Source organism: Bombus impatiens, unplaced genomic scaffold, assembly GCF_000188095.3.
Source record: "Bombus impatiens unplaced genomic scaffold, BIMP_2.2 scf_0647, whole genome shotgun sequence".
Taxonomy (NCBI): domain Eukaryota; kingdom Metazoa; phylum Arthropoda; class Insecta; order Hymenoptera; family Apidae; genus Bombus; species Bombus impatiens.
Window position 1 is genome coordinate 1,366,145 of NT_177066.1, and position 16,165 is coordinate 1,382,309.

The following is a 16,165-nucleotide window of genomic DNA, read 5'->3' on the forward strand; positions in this document are numbered from 1 at the left end:
AGAAAAAAAAAAAAAAAAAAGAACGACGAACGACAGAGTTAGAGAATGACCATCGATGAATTAAAACGAAAAGGGCTTCTCCGTTGCATCGAGGAGACGCGACGAGGAACTCGACGGGAAACGCGGGTGTTACAACGAAGAAAGCGACGACGAAATTGTCAAGGACAGCCTCGGACACGAGGCGAGCACAGGAAGCGGAAGTGCCCCTTCGAGCGCAGACTAGGATGGTGCAGCAAGCGCGTGCGTTCGTCGCGGCACGGGCCAACAACAACGCGAAGAAAGATCAACGGCAGCAACAACGGCGACAAACCAATGCGGTTAACAACGCGATCAAACCGTCGTCAGACATCATGCAGAAGAGTGGCATAAATGAGAAGGAGGTAGATATTGTTTATAATGGACGGCAATTAAATAGAAGTAGTAAATCCTTTGGAGAGCGGACGGAGAGAATGAGAGTGAGAGAGAGAGATGGTCGAGGGAAATTTCCCAATGACAAGCATTATTTCATCTTTTCTCTTTTCAAACCTTTTTCTTTTCTTTTCTTTTTCGATTTCTTTCCGTTTTAATTTTCGTTTACCGTTTTGTCTCTTCTTCGAACAACGACGTTAAATCGCAGCGAAACCCATACAGATCGAACCATCGAGTCGATAGGATAAGTGGAATGCCGATGAGCGATGTCGAGACCGATGGTCGGTCGCGTCGTCGTATCCACGTTCGGCGAACGTAGTTACAAACCCCGGCTGACCAGTCGAGTATAACGAGAGCGCAGCAGCGTAAACGCATTTACATACACGCCCGGATCACCTACCTACTTAGACTCGCAGTCTGCTCCTCGTCCGTTTCAGCTAGAACGACGCGGATGGCTTGCGCGTCTACTCGCTCGTACGAGGGTGTATCGTCTAACGATCGTGAAACCCATCAAAGTCGATTTCCCACTTTTGCGTCACACGCTTTACCCCGCATACCGTTTCTTATCTTCTTTCTTCCTCGTCCCCTCTCCCCTCTTTTTTCCTCCCGACTCAGCAGATTGGAAGCGACCCGGTCCAAAATATCGAATCTCTTCACGCGTTAAGCCAGCGCTTGGCTCGCCAGTCCCTTTAAATCGTATCTCGTGGCAAACCGAGCAATACACCGAATTCCTGTTAAGTAACTCGCTCGACACGACTCGATCGTTTTCCTCTTTTTTTCCTCTTCTTTCTCTTCGCCTTTTTCTTCTTGTTCTTGTTCTTCTTGTTCTTTTTCTCCCATCGAATTAACAACGCGACGAATTCGGAAACGACGATGGTCGTCGATCGAACGCGTGATCAGCTGACGACGCGAAAACTCGGTTTCGATCGCGCGCCCCAAAGGACGGAGGTGATTCGCGAAAGTTGGTAAGAGGGGTTGTTGGTAGTCGGTACTTATTCCCGAGGTTGACGCTTGCGCAGACGTGATCATCGTCGTGCTCGTCGTCGTTGTCGCCGTTGTCGCCGTTGTCGCGGCCGTCGTCGTCGTCGTCGTCGTGGTCGTCATCGTCGTGGTCGTCATCGTCGTGATCGCCATGAACTTGTTCGCCATGCTCGCGATACCGCCGGTGGTCGTGCTTGTGTTCGTGCTCGTGATTGCGGTGGTCGCATGGAGACAATCGTAGGGGAAAGCGGACAAGGAAGGAGAGCTGGGAAAGCTCGGCTATCAAGGGTGGTTCGCTTGTAGAGTAGCAGTAGGGGGTGGCGGCATTACGCGTATTGATTCTCCTTTCGCATCCCTCGGCTGTGCACTTCTTTGGCCGGCAAGCGAGTTCGCTCTAACCGACGAATACGAGGGAGAAGTGAAATACGAGCGTAGTCGTCGGACGGTGACGCGACGACGAGCAAAATCTCCTTGGACGTCACGCGTCCTGTTTCGTACGTGGTATCGCGTGGCGACACCTTGGAGTCGGATCTGTCACCGACCGGAGGACGAGGATGCGTTCCGCTCGGTCCTCGCGCGACCTAACCCAGAGACGAAGGCCGCCAATTGTGATTAGTGACGTCAGACGCGTACGCGCTCGCGCTCGCGTTCGCGTTCGTGGCACGCCTCCGGGACTTTGTGTTCGGGCGTCGATCGTTGCTTTTTTCGTTTCCGTTCGAGCGCCGTTTCGATTCGTCTAACGAGTTTCAGGTCGACCGACACCGGGCAATCTACGTTTCTCGCCATCGATGTACGCTCCTCGCCCCTTTTTCGTTCTTCGCCGTCACCAATGGAGGAACTACTCGTCGGTGAATTCATCGAGGCGACAGTGCGAACAGCCGAGTGTGCACTTTCGCTGTTGTCGAGCGACCAATCTTGCGACGCAAACAGTGTCTGAGTGATACGTGCTGATTCGTAAACGACTGTTTCTAATATTCGTCGAGATTCGTGCACGCTTTCGGACTGGTTTTTGTGAAAGGAAACAGGAAGCTACTCGGCAATCGTTCGCGAAGATTGTTCGAACGAGACGATGTTTCGTTTCGTTTCGCTTTGGACACGCGCACGCAGTTGTATGGCTGCCGATCGCAACCGTACGAATCCCTTCCCCTCCTGTCTTTGCCACTTTCGTTGAAAGTCAACGCGAGCCGTCGTTGCCTCGGTAAAAGCCTCTCTTCTGTCCGATAACTCGAGTATCTTTTTACTACCGTTTACGAAATAGTTGGACCGGAAAAGCGCGAAAGAAAACGGATCGTGTGTGTCATTATGCGATTCTCAGGGAAGGATCCCTCGCAGAAAAGACAGAAAACAGTTTGTTCCGCTTTGACGCATCTTCCCACCTCTGCGATGTCGTATACGCGCTTTATCTGGCTGATTTATGAATAAGGTGATACGGACTTGGTGCACGTCGGCTGTAAACGAAAATGGCCAGGGAAGAGTACGACGGAGAAGCGAATGTTACTCGCTCGAGCGTTCCGATCGTTGATGCCCTTTTCTTGCTAACCTCCGAAGCGGCCGAAAGCTTGTTTCGATCGAGTCGGTCGCCATAAAGGAGAAGGTGCTGCGAGCAACATCTTCTCGATTGCCGGTCGATTTTCTTTGTTTCTTTGCAACACGCCGAAGAAAAACCGATCAAACTGGCGGCCTCGAAAGTTGCTGCAGCCTCCTCTTGCAAGATGGTCACTCGTGGCCATACGCGGGTAATTGACCTTGTATAAATTATTATCTCTGCATCTTCCGAGCTATCTTCACGTTTCTTTTGCAATGCAACTTCATCGACAAATTTCTGCACAGCCTGTACGCTCGAACGCTACGATATTAGAAACGCAATTCGCATGAAGTTTCTTTAACGAGGTTCGATTAAATCCCATCGACGAGTTTCCGTCCCTGGAAATGTGAAACGTGATCGCGTGGTCGCGTGGTCGCGACACGCGAATTGCGTGCGTAAAGCTCGACGCGCTCTAGTAACAAGTCGAGCAAACTCGAGCGAATTTGAGCAAAATTCGAACTTCGCCAGCAAAGACTGATATATATATATATATCATATATGAGAATAGAGAAATCTCGCGTAAACGACCGAAACGTTGAGTCGGTCGGTAGAATTCAGTTTTGTCGCAGCAGCTGCAACGCCATGCGAGAATCACCACCGTCCCTCGTATTCGGTTTTAATCTAACGTGATCTACCGCGTTTATTTCAGACAGGGGATGGCGTGGGAGTGTCGAGTAGCGGTGGTCGACTCTCGTCTCGAAGTCGGACCTCGGAGGAGCCCCACATCGGCAAGTACAAATTACTCAAAACAATCGGCAAAGGTAACTTTGCCAAGGTAAAGCTTGCCAAGCACGTGCCTACCGGGAAAGAAGTGGCTATCAAAATCATCGACAAGACTCAATTAAATCCCGGTAGTCTTCAAAAGGTAAGGAATGCGTTGTCGTTGAATCGTCGTCAGAACGAAGCTATTAACGAGAAGACGTGATCGGTGTTTGTTGCGTGTTACAGCTGTTCCGCGAAGTCAGAATAATGAAGATGCTCGACCATCCGAACATAGTGAAGCTTTTCCAAGTAATCGAGACCGAGAAAACATTGTACCTGGTAATGGAGTACGCTAGTGGTGGTGAAGTTTTCGACTACTTGGTTTTGCACGGTCGAATGAAGGAGAAGGAGGCTAGAGCAAAGTTCCGGCAGATCGTCTCTGCCGTGCAATACTGCCATCAAAAGAAGATCATTCACAGGGACTTGAAGGCGGAAAACTTGCTACTCGACAGCGAGATGAACATCAAAATCGCAGATTTCGGTTTCAGCAATGAATTCACTCCGGGCAATAAGTTGGATACCTTCTGCGGTTCACCTCCTTACGCAGCACCCGAACTTTTCCAGGGTATACTTTGTCTCTCCTTTCCTCTTCTTTTCTTTCTCTTTTTGTTTTTCCTTCGAGAGAAAGCAGCCATTTCATCGATCTATTTGTTTGCCATTTAGGTAAAAAGTACGACGGGCCCGAAGTGGACGTTTGGTCGTTGGGAGTGATATTGTACACATTAGTGTCTGGATCACTGCCCTTCGACGGTTCGACGCTGAGAGAACTGAGGGAACGAGTACTACGAGGAAAATATCGAATACCGTTTTACATGTCCACGGATTGCGAGAACCTGTTGAAAAAGTTTTTGGTGCTCAACCCGACGAAACGGGCCTCCCTAGAGGTAAGCGGCCGGACATGATAATCACGGCGAACGTAACGCGATCAACGGCCGCGTACAGTGTCTGCTTCTAGAACGTTCCTATTTTTCTCTGCTTGTAGACTATTATGAAAGACAAATGGATGAACATGGGATACGACGACGATGAATTAAAACCGTACTTAGAACCTGAACCTGATTATAAAGACCACAAGAGGATAGGTGAGTCTGCCAGTATGTACATAACACTTACTATTTATTGTTTCTACATAAAATAATAAAACTGCATGATTTACGACCACCCAGTTGTCACGTCGACTAACGTCGCGTCGCATCGTGTAACGCTGCTCGGCATCGAACGTGCTATACAGTTCCGTGAACGGTATACGACTCTTTAATCAAGCAACGGTTGGTCGTAATTAAACGATTCTTGAACTCTTCGCATCGATAGGACCGTCAGACGATCTTACTACGTACGAGAGCTGGCTGTGTTTTTAATGTGTGCGCCAAACTATGCGCAATAGCGATAGTAATAGTAATAGTACTAGAAACCGTGTTAGTGACAGTAGTACTAGTAGTGGTAGTAGTAATAGCCATAGCATTATTGGTAGTAAGAGGCGTCTGTGAATGCATATTTTTCGCACAGCATAGCACCGGGCTTCTTTTGAAAATGTTTCTTTTGTATCGATAAGTGTATAAAATCGCGAAAGTGTATAAAGCCGTAGTAATGTAATGTTTCTCTTGTGTCGAATCGATCGTATTATTCTGATATCTTTAGTGGTTGTGACTATGCCGTTACACCTGTTTGTTTTAGAGGCCCTGGCTAGTATGGGGTACACGAGAAGCGAAATAGAAGATTCCTTAGGACAGGCAAAGTACGATGACGTATTCGCCACGTACTTACTCTTAGGAAGAAAGACAACCGATGTGAGTACGGAAGGAGACTCGATTTATCGAAAGTACGCGTAAGTTTAACGCGATCGATGAAGAAGTAGAAATGAAAATGGTTCGTTTCGTAGCCTGAATCCGACGGCTCGCGGTCAGGCAGTTCATTGTCGCTGCGCAACATTCCACCGCAAGCTGGTTCGGGAGGCGGCGGCGGCGGCGGAGGAGGTGGCGGAAGCGGCGGAGGCACAGGTGGCGCTGTGCAGAGTCCGTCGCATAGAGGTGTTCATAGAAGTATTTCCGCTAGCAACCCAAAACCAAGTAGACGAGTCTCGTCCGGTCTTGAAACGCTTCGTAAGTAACTACCGTCAAACCTCTTGTTCCAGCCATATTCCAGATCAACGACTACCACTGTAAACTTATTTAATAACCTCTGCGTCAATCCGGATTGGACGTATCGCTTAGTAACGTATGCCACGCTATGCTGACGAACGTTAAAGACGAAGTAAATCTATCAGCTGATTAGGAGATTATCACGAAGCCTATGTAGGTAGTAGTGGCGATTCGATCATCGAACGTGTCTATGTTTCAGCGAGAGTTTCTCTTGATTTTCAGTGTTTCCCCGTGCTAAAGGATTAGCAATTACTACGAGGATATTCGTAGGAAAACTCTTAGTAACGACCAAAGCCCACGTTGTTACGCGCGCGACTGATCCTATTCTTGTTTCGTATACGACGTTTATATTTTGCTAGGAGCAGCACCAAGTCCAGGAAACGCAACGAACCATAATCACGCGACTGCTACGACTGGTGGAACAGTGACTGGTGGCAGCGGTAGTAATTTTAAGAGACAAAATACCGTGGACGCGGCCACCATCAAGGAGAATACCGCTCGTGTTTCTGCGAGTCGACCTTCGGCTCCTAAAAACAGTCCTGGCCAATTAGATACTAGTGAGTTATTTTCGTTATCCTGTGACTTGTACCACCGTAATTCGATCGGTATCTGTTCAATTGTTTTTTGCGGCTCTGTAATTGTGTAAAGCTTCCACGAACGTGTTCTGCTTTGGATAAGATTGCCCGTGATTCGTACCCTAATCCACCAATGTTTTGATTAATTCGTTATTTATATATTGTTCGTTTCTCTTTTACCCTTTGTCTTGTTTTTACCCCTAATTCGTAAACGTTACCGCAACGACGTATCGATGCTGTGCGCTAATTCTAGATCGTTGTAGTCCTTTACTCTCCGAGAGTAGCGAAATCACCGTGTATCGAAAGTAGTTACATTTTTTTTTTCAACCAATACATCGATCGTAACGACGTCTACGTATTCGCTTATACCGATGACAGTTACAAAGTTACGATTGTACGTGTACGTGTAATTTTAGCGTCGCATCTGCCTCTCTTTGATCCTTGCACTGAGAATTTATCACGTACGTTTCCTACCATTTATCGTTTCAACGAACGTTTCAAGAAAAACAGAATTCCACGATTCTCTTTACGGATGGAAGCGGATGAGACGCTGTACAGTGTTTTGCACGGTGCAACACGTGCGCGCCCCTCCCCAATTTTATTTGTACTCGTTGCCATGCTTGTTATAATTTAGTAAAGTACGCTGCTTTGTTTTGTGTTGAACTATATCTAATGAGGCTTGCAGTGACAATGTTCATTCTAGGCGTGGGTACAAGTCCCGGTGGTAGGGCATGGGCAGGCAAGAGCAATACGATGAACGCAGGGGTAGGTGGTGGTCGGCCTCTTACCTCACCTGCCCCTGGTTCTGTTGGTCGACGTAGTACCATCTCCTATGATCAAGCTAAAACGTCCTCCTCGTCTACCGAAAGAACCAACGACGCACCCAGGTACAGTGATATCCAATTGTTTTTCAGATCGTATTATTAAAAGGAATTCTTTTCTTTTCTCTCGCGATAAATCAAAGGGCGAGAAAGATCGTAGTGTAGCCTCGATGAAACGTAGACGCTGGATCCGCGCGATCGTACGCAATACACGTTCTTCCCGCGTTCAATCGCGGTACTTGTAAAAGTAGCAGCTCGATCGTTTTTCGAACGCGAGTATTCGAAAGAATCGCGAGCACGATCCAGTGTGTACGTCGATCGAACGATTAAAATTAATTTCGTTAACGCGCGCACAAACATGCGCGGCCCGTGTAATCGTATATACGTTACAGTGTTCCGTTATTGACTAAACAACAATGTTTTCGTTGTACCGACTACTAACCACGTAATAGGTGATTAACTCTTTAACTTTAACGAACAAACGTAGAAAAACCGGCCGATCGATAACAAAAAATCTGTCATGATAAGCCCCAGGGAGTTTCTTTGTTTGTTGCGTTGCTCTAGCATGTTGGCTGCTGCCTGCCAATCGTTCGTTCGCAGATCACTTTCTTTATGGCTTGACAGATCTACCGAAACAGATAGTCTAATTAAACGTGTATACATATACAAGTGCTTGCTAAAATTATACCGAATCACAGTTACATTCACATATCTCTTTACTCTGTTTTTTACCAGCGTATGTCTAGATTTATCAGCGTGTGTGTATAAAAACAGTCATTAACATCATCATACATACGTCACTGTTTATGTTTTAGCGTCACATTCCGTTCCCCTTATCGTAGAAGTTCTCGCGTGCTAATATCATTGGCAATGCCAGATAGAATTTTCATTTGTCATCCGCTCACCTTAACCTACCCTGTGTATCCCCCTACTACCCATCCAACCTCCGCGTAGCACACCCTGTTCCTCTAGTTTTCAGTGAATCCGATCGCGTCCTACGAAACATACCTACGTATCTATGTAGTACGATCAACGTAGATGAATGAACACGCGAACCAACACCCACCATCGGTTCGTTCCGTTCCTCTTCTTTCCCTTTCTTTTGTTCCTATCCTTTCGAACAGTTTCTAAAAACAGAGAAAAAAAAAGAAAAAAGGAAAAGAGTTACGGGATGTCGTTTGACGTTGAAGCGATAAGGAAACATTCGCGTATCGGAATGACGTAACCTTCCGTTATGAAATTCCGATACGTGTCACCAAGAAATTCGACTACGAACGTGTAAAGAAATTCAGCGAGAATCTTAGAAACGTTTAAAGCAAAAAAAAAAAAAGAAAACGGAAAAGAAAGAAAAAAAGAAAAAGAGAAAACGAAAGAAGAAGGGGAAGAAAAGAGAGAAGCTAAAGTAAAGAGAAACGCGAGAAAGTAAACGTAACGTCGTCGCGAATAGCTATAGAAATCGTAGAAAAGTAGGGCCGGGCAGAGTGCTGATTAGTTTTGTACACAGCCTTGGCGAGGGCACTAGACCAACGCGGGGTCACACCAAGTCTGCGAGCATCAGCGCAGGTCACCGTTCCTCGAGTGGCGTACCCCCCAGCGACCATTCACTACTGGACCCTCAACCACGCAACGCCCACAACTCCTTACTCGCCACTGCTGACCCTCTTAGACAGAGGTACAGATCCTCAAAGCCTTATCAGCCAACCTGTATACAGTCCTCTATTAGATATGCGACAAAAGTCTAACGTACCGCTCTACCGGTCACACCGATTACATCTACCACGAATTCTATCACGAATCTTTGTACATCTTAAATGCAAAGGGGTCGCTTAAAGTTTAAGTCTACGATTTCAAATTCCACTCAAGAGATTCGATCCGGATCGGTCATCGAAGGCCATCGAACCTCTTTCATATGGAAAAACTCGTTCATCGCCGACCCTAAACGATTTCAACGAGGCACGGCAGAATTTTACGTTAGACTATTGGAGCACACAGTAACTGCAAAAGATATTCGAGTACATTCTTTTCATTCGTTCATATTTTACATATTTATTTCCTTCTTGGGCCACTAACTCTCTTAGGGCAACTAGAACTTGTGTGTGGCGCGTTCGTGCTTCGAAAGAAACGTAGAAATTGCACAACGTCTTGTTCGCGATGCAAATCGGCCCTCGTAGGTTCGTCCTAGGACAGTTTCTGGTCATTTATTCGTAATCACCTTTGTTTTATCTAATTTCTGTTTCTAATTTGCATGAGTATCGTCGTTGTTAGTTATCTACTAGCGATCATCGGCTTTGGTCACCGGTTTCTCATTTATCCAAACTACCTTGTTTCTCGCACATAATTCTGCGCCTACGACTACAATCACCGTGTTCACACACGAACAGCTAAACGCCATTCTGCATTTTTGCTCCAAGTTGTCTTTCGTTTTAAAATTAGCGGGTAACCATACGTTATAACACGAAACGGTTTAACGTAAGCACCGCGGCAATGCGACAATTTGCGTGTGCCTCGAGATAGCAACGCGTGTGACAGCATACGCCTCGGCGTAATGAAAAGAATATCGCAACGTAACGTCGGAATCGTCGAGTATCCAGATACGGCGATCGCGACGTCGTCGTCCTATCGAATTGACTATCGCTTTGAACGAAATTTTCCGTGCTACGTGCACGCGCGCGTACGTATCGATAACTCGGATCTTGCAAACGTGTCCAATTCTTTCTCCTCTAACCGATACGAATTTAATCGGTGTTTCGTCAATTCGATGGAGCAAATTACCTCGAAACAATCGTACGTACTATCGACGCATACGCAAATAGAACGCAAAACTGTATCGTTAGATTTCATACCCGCCAATCATCTAACTTTCACTAGATAAACCAAACTAATTCGTTTCAAATTCCGCTTTCTTAGCTGAGACTGTCGAAGCTTGTTTTGCAAGACATACAAAGATCGCTTGTGCATTATCTACTTTTACAACTGCCCCCTTGAACCTCACGGAAGAATTCGCGTGAAAAGTGAACATTTTACTTTACATCCTATGTTTCTCTTATTTTGCATCCTTGTCTTTTGCTTGTTTTTTTGTTTGTAACCATAAGATGTACGAAACGGAAACGAGGAATCTTTCGTATCGTTTAAATGCACAAATCTCTAGCAAAAGAACCGACACGGGCAAAGCAAACATTATCGATATGTATATACATAAGTACACATGTATATACGTATTATGCACCGATAGACACGCGCGTTACCCATCAATTACGAGAATAATAATAGAAACATGATCTTTTTTCAACTAGTTTGGGTGTATCTCCAAGCAATAGACTGGCAACGCCTACAACACCGGCATTTCCGAGAAATGTTCCAAGCCGTAGCACGTTCCATTCTGGCCAGAATAGAGCTCAGCGAAATCATACTCAGGTTCGTAAGTTTCGATACATTTTTTTTTTTTTTTTTTTTTTTAATGGTATCGATCAGAAAATTTTAACGATCTATAGATCGAAGATGATCGAGATTTCCGATATAGACGTTGTAAGCTAACAACTAAACCGTTAAGTTTATTTATCGCGTAACTTTCCATTACCATGTATAGTTGTGTTCTATGAACTTTCTAGGGTCATACGCATACACAGGACACAAATGCAATTAGTCCATTAGCGAGACCGTCCTTCTTCTCCAAGTTATCCTCGAGGTTCTCCAAACGGTAAGTTTTGCCGATTCGTTATACGTACATACATTGAAAAAAAAAAAAAAAACAGAAAAAAAACGTTTTCTCGTATTCGACAGCATGCTAGTACATGTACCACTGTAAAGTACCACCGTTCGTCCACAAATATATCTTTAGCTTACGATCGAAGTTCGGCCAAGTGTCTAATCGTAAAATTTCGATGGACGACAATCGATCAACCTTGTACGATAAACGATGAAATTCTTTTCGGAAATGCAAATTTTTCACCGATCCGCGTACCGAACGAATCGCGCTCGACCACGCTCCGATTTGAAAAACGTTCTTTCTTCGTGAAATGGAAGGAGAACAAGTAAACGTAAAGTTGTAGTAGAAGTAACGTAAAAGTAAAAGAAAGAAAAGAAGAAGAAGAAACGGCAGCGGAAGAAGAGAAGGAGAAAGAGAAAAAAGATAGTCCATGAACGAAAAGAAAGAGACAAAACGAGAAAGTGGTGTACGTACGATACGTTCGATTCTGATTCGCGTGCCAGGCGTGTACTTCATTCGATCTTGTGATACGGTTGTCCGATTATAAAATCATCGCTAATGTCTATATATCGGAAAGATAAAGTTGGAAACACAAAAGCTTTTACAGTGGGCCTTTCGATGCATGCGTAGCAATTAATCCCGTGAAACGAACGATTTTTCGACTGTATTTATACTTATGCTACAATAGTTTAAACGAGTCGAACCTATCGTTTTGCATGTGATATGATATTTCTGTTTTAAGGATGCACAATGACTATGTAATTCTAAAAATTTCTTATCGATACGTCAGATATTTCCGTATCGTATTTAACGTAACATTTCTATACAAGTATACGTAATATACTGCAAAAACGATATACAGTACGATCAATTAGTAACCCGATGAGCGAGCAGCGACCATTATCAGTGAAAGCGACGAAAAACGTAGCTTGTTCACGATACATCTCGTAGTTGTATTTGTTTCTACGCCGTTTTCGCCGTTTCTTTATCCCATAAGCATCTGCTTCTCAGGTTTCTATAGCACCCTTTTAGTTCGACTCTACTATCTTCGTTAACCGATTGTTACACACACACACACAAGCAAACAAACGAACAAACAAACAAACACACACGCGTACAAAGACTGAAACGTACATACATACGCAATACATATACGCACACACCTTGACAATGACCGTTCTAATTCTCATCTATCTTTATCTATCTACCTGTTTCCCTTCGATTCCTGTCTCGTTTTCCTATATAAGAACATAATTCGTTAACCGAGAAGAAAAGCATCAAGAACGATTATAGGAAAAACGTATTCGTCGTCCGTTCTGTGTCCTTCATAGCGAACGTACCGTTATCGTGTCTGCTTAATGTTCGAACGTTCCTATTTACGAAAGAAAATCCTGAGAATTCATCGACGATAGTAATACCGCTTGGCCAGCTCGAGTTCAGGCCACCTCGCATACTCATTGTGCATCCCTTTTTGACTCGACTGTAGCGAGGCATATCCTTGACTTAGTACTTTACCTATACTTTATATATGGAACCTTGATTTTGTCGCATACAACAATCATTACAATAATCGGAAAAAGTGAAAATGCGTGTTGTTATATTGGTACGCGTAGAATAGAGGTAGAGTAGAGGGATAAAGCGTAGGCGATAAAACGGTTCGAAGCGAGGACCCAAGGCCACAGAATAACGAGAGCAATGCAGCTTGTTCGTCTCACCGTCAGCATCTTTTCTACTTTCACGATATGGTCACTGTACGCATCGTCGATACGTACTATAGACACAACTGTTCGATCAAACCGAAAATTCTGTCCGATTTGCCGACACAGCATAATAGCCATTGGTGCATCGCTCAAATTCTTCACACTTGGATTAATGTTTACCGGTGTATTGTATGCTACAGGACATGAACCGATTAAATCTTGACATCGCTCGAGCTTCGTCAAACGATGGCCGTAGAGACGCGCAAAACTTAACGACCGATGCGCGCGACAGAAATTCGCGCGAACGCAGCAAGACCAGCGAGCCGAGCGCGTCGCGTTCTATCGGCCTGAAACAATGGTAACAGCATCCGTGTTACCGGCTCAACGATCCACGGATGTCGGAATGCGTTTGACCAACGAACGAGACAGTACGAAACGAAAAGAAAAGAAAAAAGGAAACGGAAGAGGAAAGAAGAGAAGAGGAGAAAAGGGAAGAGAAGAGAAGAGAAGAGAAGAGAAGAGCAAAGAAAAGAAATAACGTGTTCCGTCTCTCGCTCCGTTATTCTGTGGTGTATCGTCAAGCTTTTCAGAGTCGACAGATCGTTGTCGTTGATTATAAAAGAAAAGTTCTTACGATATTGTTACCGTTAGGCGCACGGAGTGCGACATTCTCGCGTTCATCCTATAACGATCCTTCGGAACGCGAAGTGTCTTCCTGACGCGCGACGATCCAACAATCCGTTGCTGTCGCTGTTTTGTCGTCACCATCGTCACTACCGTCGTCGTCATCGTTACCGTCACTGTCGCAGCCGTCGTCGCCGCAACTGCCAGCCCGCAGCCTTATCCCCTTAGACTTAGCATTGAAAATCGTGCCTTTCCTGATTCAGCCTGCCAGCTATAGTGAACGTGCACTTTCATGCCGCTCATCTTTTAAAGACGTACCTATCTATACATAATCTCTTTCTATTTTTATACGTATATTCATCGCGTCGTACGTCAGCTTCGTTTTACCTTCTTCGTCCTAAAATAACCGTAACGAACGTCGGCCACTCATCGTCGATAATTCATCGATCTTTCGTCGATCTTTCGTCGATCTTTCGTCGATCTTTCGTCGATCTGGTTCATGCGAATCGATCATTCCTGATCTTGTTGAATAACCCGATCCTTTGAACGCTTTTCAACGGTTTACTTGATCGAACAGACTAATCCACTTTTGTACGTAACGCGTAGCGCTCGCGAGTAGTCGCGGTACGATGTGCTCGTTCGTCCGCCTGTCCAGTTCTCCTGTCTTTAGTCTCGTGGCAAACTGACAAAGGAGCGACGAAAGGAAGAAGAAGAAAGCAAGAGAAAGAGAGAGACAGAGAGAGAAAGAGAGAGAGAGAGAGAGAGAGAGAGAAGATGGAATGGAAAAAGGAAGGAAAGAGAGTTACATTGGAAAAATAGGAGAAGGAAAAAGAATTGTCAGACCTAAAGGGGAAATAGGGTAAAGACGAGATGAAGTATTTCGCGCGTACCGTGATCTTAAGTCGCGCGTGGCACGTGGCACACCGTTACTCGCTATCGTTGCCAATTTCCGTTTCCATTTTCGTTTCACTTCTTGTTTTCGTTTCCGATATTATTACTTTTAGCGTTATCGTTACAGTTACCGTTACCGTTACCATCATTATCGCTGTTACCGTGTTTACGATAAAAAAAAAAAAGAAAAAAAAGAAAAGAAAAAAGAAGAAAAATACGCGTGAAACGATGTCGCTGCAAGCGTGACTTTTTACGCGTGGACAGTGCCAAAGTCGCACGGACAAAATATATAATCTTGACGATTCGAATCACTCGGTAAAATCCATCGTTGTCGTATTAACAATCGCGAAGAAGAAAACATGCAGGTGGTACCGCTTAATAATGTCAGCGTGTTTTTGCCTCGTCAGCCTCGCGACCTTTCCCGAAAAGTAATTGTCGTTTGTCTACTTTAGGTCCGATCAGTTGACCAGAACGTTTGTTTTACCGACGAATTCGACGTTGTCGATGAAGCGACAACGTTCGTCAATCGTCGTCCATCGCGTGAACGTTCTATAGCTTTGTTTTTGTTACCGAAAACGTACGAATACCTATCCTTTAGTCCTCGTAAAAGTGGTATAATTGTACTAACAAACGTCACACGGTTCATTTCACAACAATAATGGAGTACATGAGAATTCTTCGTACGTTGACAGGTTTTCTAAGTGAAGGCTGAAGTCTCGCCTTGTTTCCCTCGAGCCGAAATGAGAGCGAGCCGCACGCTGAATATCAAGCAACGGCAATATACAGACATTTTACCGGCACAGTAATTAAAGTCCGATCGACCGGCCGACTATAACTTCTAACATTAGCGTATTCCTATTATTTTCTTTTCTTTCTGTCTTCATTTGTCTGATGATAATTTTTACTTAGATTTTGTATCAAAGACATATATCGAGAAATGGTTAAAACTTCGTAGCGATGATACATCGTAAATTCGAGGAAATATGTTGGATATCGATAATTTTTTAAACTCGCTCGTCGATCGTTTCGCGAGCAAAATTCTCCGGAGTAGAACCACGTAATTTTATTCGTCACTTCGTTACGCCAACACGCTTCAACCATCGCTTTATTCAATCTCTTGTTATTAATCGCTCCCTTTCAAATCCGAGAGAATGGGAGAACAGCTAACACGCGTTATCGCAATAATAACCGAGCGTTACGAGTTCTATCGACTCTTCGTTCTTTGTTTCTCCATTACTTATCAGTGTCTGTTCCTTTTTTCTATCGATATCCAAAATATTTGTTGACTTACGTCGGAAATAAACGCGAATTATGTTTAAGTTTGCAATTGTTACATTTCTATTCGATACCGAAAGCAAGATAGACTCGACTGAATCATCAACTATAAGAAGATTCTTATATCGATTCTTTTCTTTAACCGAAAATGCATTTTTTTTTTTTTTTTTATACGAATGTACATGTATGTCGCAATATACATATGCGTGTAATTTATGTAAATATATGACATATATAGTTTCATACATTTCATGATATGTAGTTTCAGTATTTGCATTCGTAAAGTATTTTGTACAGCTTCTTAACGTAACGATGAAAATAAATTATATCTCAGAAAATGGAAAAAGAACCGAGAACAATTCAATGAATCGTCGAACGTACAAGAATTCGGCGACGAATTCTCAAAGAATCGATATCAGACACGTTGCACCCCTTTATCGGCTAACAAGCAGCTTTCGCATTCGTTATTTTATATTCGTTATATTCCCTTTTTTACATTTGACACTCTTATCCTATCTAACGTTCGTGCTTCGCACTCCGTTGTTACGAATCGGTCGATCCGATTCCATCGACACGCGATGCATTTTCTTACTTCTATTCCGAATCGCTACGAAACACGATGTAACGTATATCATCAAAGGCATTCCATTGTATTTTCTCCTCCGCATGCCTTTTTTTTTTTTTTTTAACATACTCGCC

At 44.3% G+C, this 16,165-nt stretch overlaps 1 protein-coding gene across 25 annotated transcripts in view; it reads left to right on the forward strand.

The window, feature by feature from the left end:
- Nucleotides 1-16,165, forward strand: part of LOC100741266 (serine/threonine-protein kinase MARK2) — a 56,918-nt gene that overhangs the window by 35,837 nt on the left and 4,916 nt on the right. For 8 of the 25 annotated variants that reach the window (XM_012389557.3, XM_012389558.3, XM_012389559.3 and 5 more), the window contains 11 exons: nucleotides 3,624-3,839; nucleotides 3,923-4,301; nucleotides 4,400-4,620; nucleotides 4,719-4,830; nucleotides 5,411-5,523; nucleotides 5,616-5,835; nucleotides 6,234-6,431; nucleotides 7,135-7,336; nucleotides 8,775-8,942; nucleotides 10,564-10,684; nucleotides 10,879-10,967. In XM_012389557.3, coding sequence (XP_012244980.1) covers nucleotides 3,624-3,839; nucleotides 3,923-4,301; nucleotides 4,400-4,620; nucleotides 4,719-4,830; nucleotides 5,411-5,523; nucleotides 5,616-5,835; nucleotides 6,234-6,431; nucleotides 7,135-7,336; nucleotides 8,775-8,942; nucleotides 10,564-10,684; nucleotides 10,879-10,967 — 2,039 coding nt within the window. Of the gene's footprint in view, nucleotides 1-73; nucleotides 381-1,493; nucleotides 3,126-3,623; nucleotides 3,840-3,922; nucleotides 4,302-4,399; nucleotides 4,621-4,718; nucleotides 4,831-5,410; nucleotides 5,524-5,615; nucleotides 5,836-6,233; nucleotides 6,432-7,134; nucleotides 7,337-8,774; nucleotides 8,943-10,563; nucleotides 10,685-10,878; nucleotides 10,968-12,876; nucleotides 14,396-14,883; nucleotides 15,847-16,165 lie in introns of those variants that run through there. The other 17 variants (XM_033322620.1, XM_033322636.1, XM_033322621.1 and 14 more) reach the window with 12 other exon arrangements.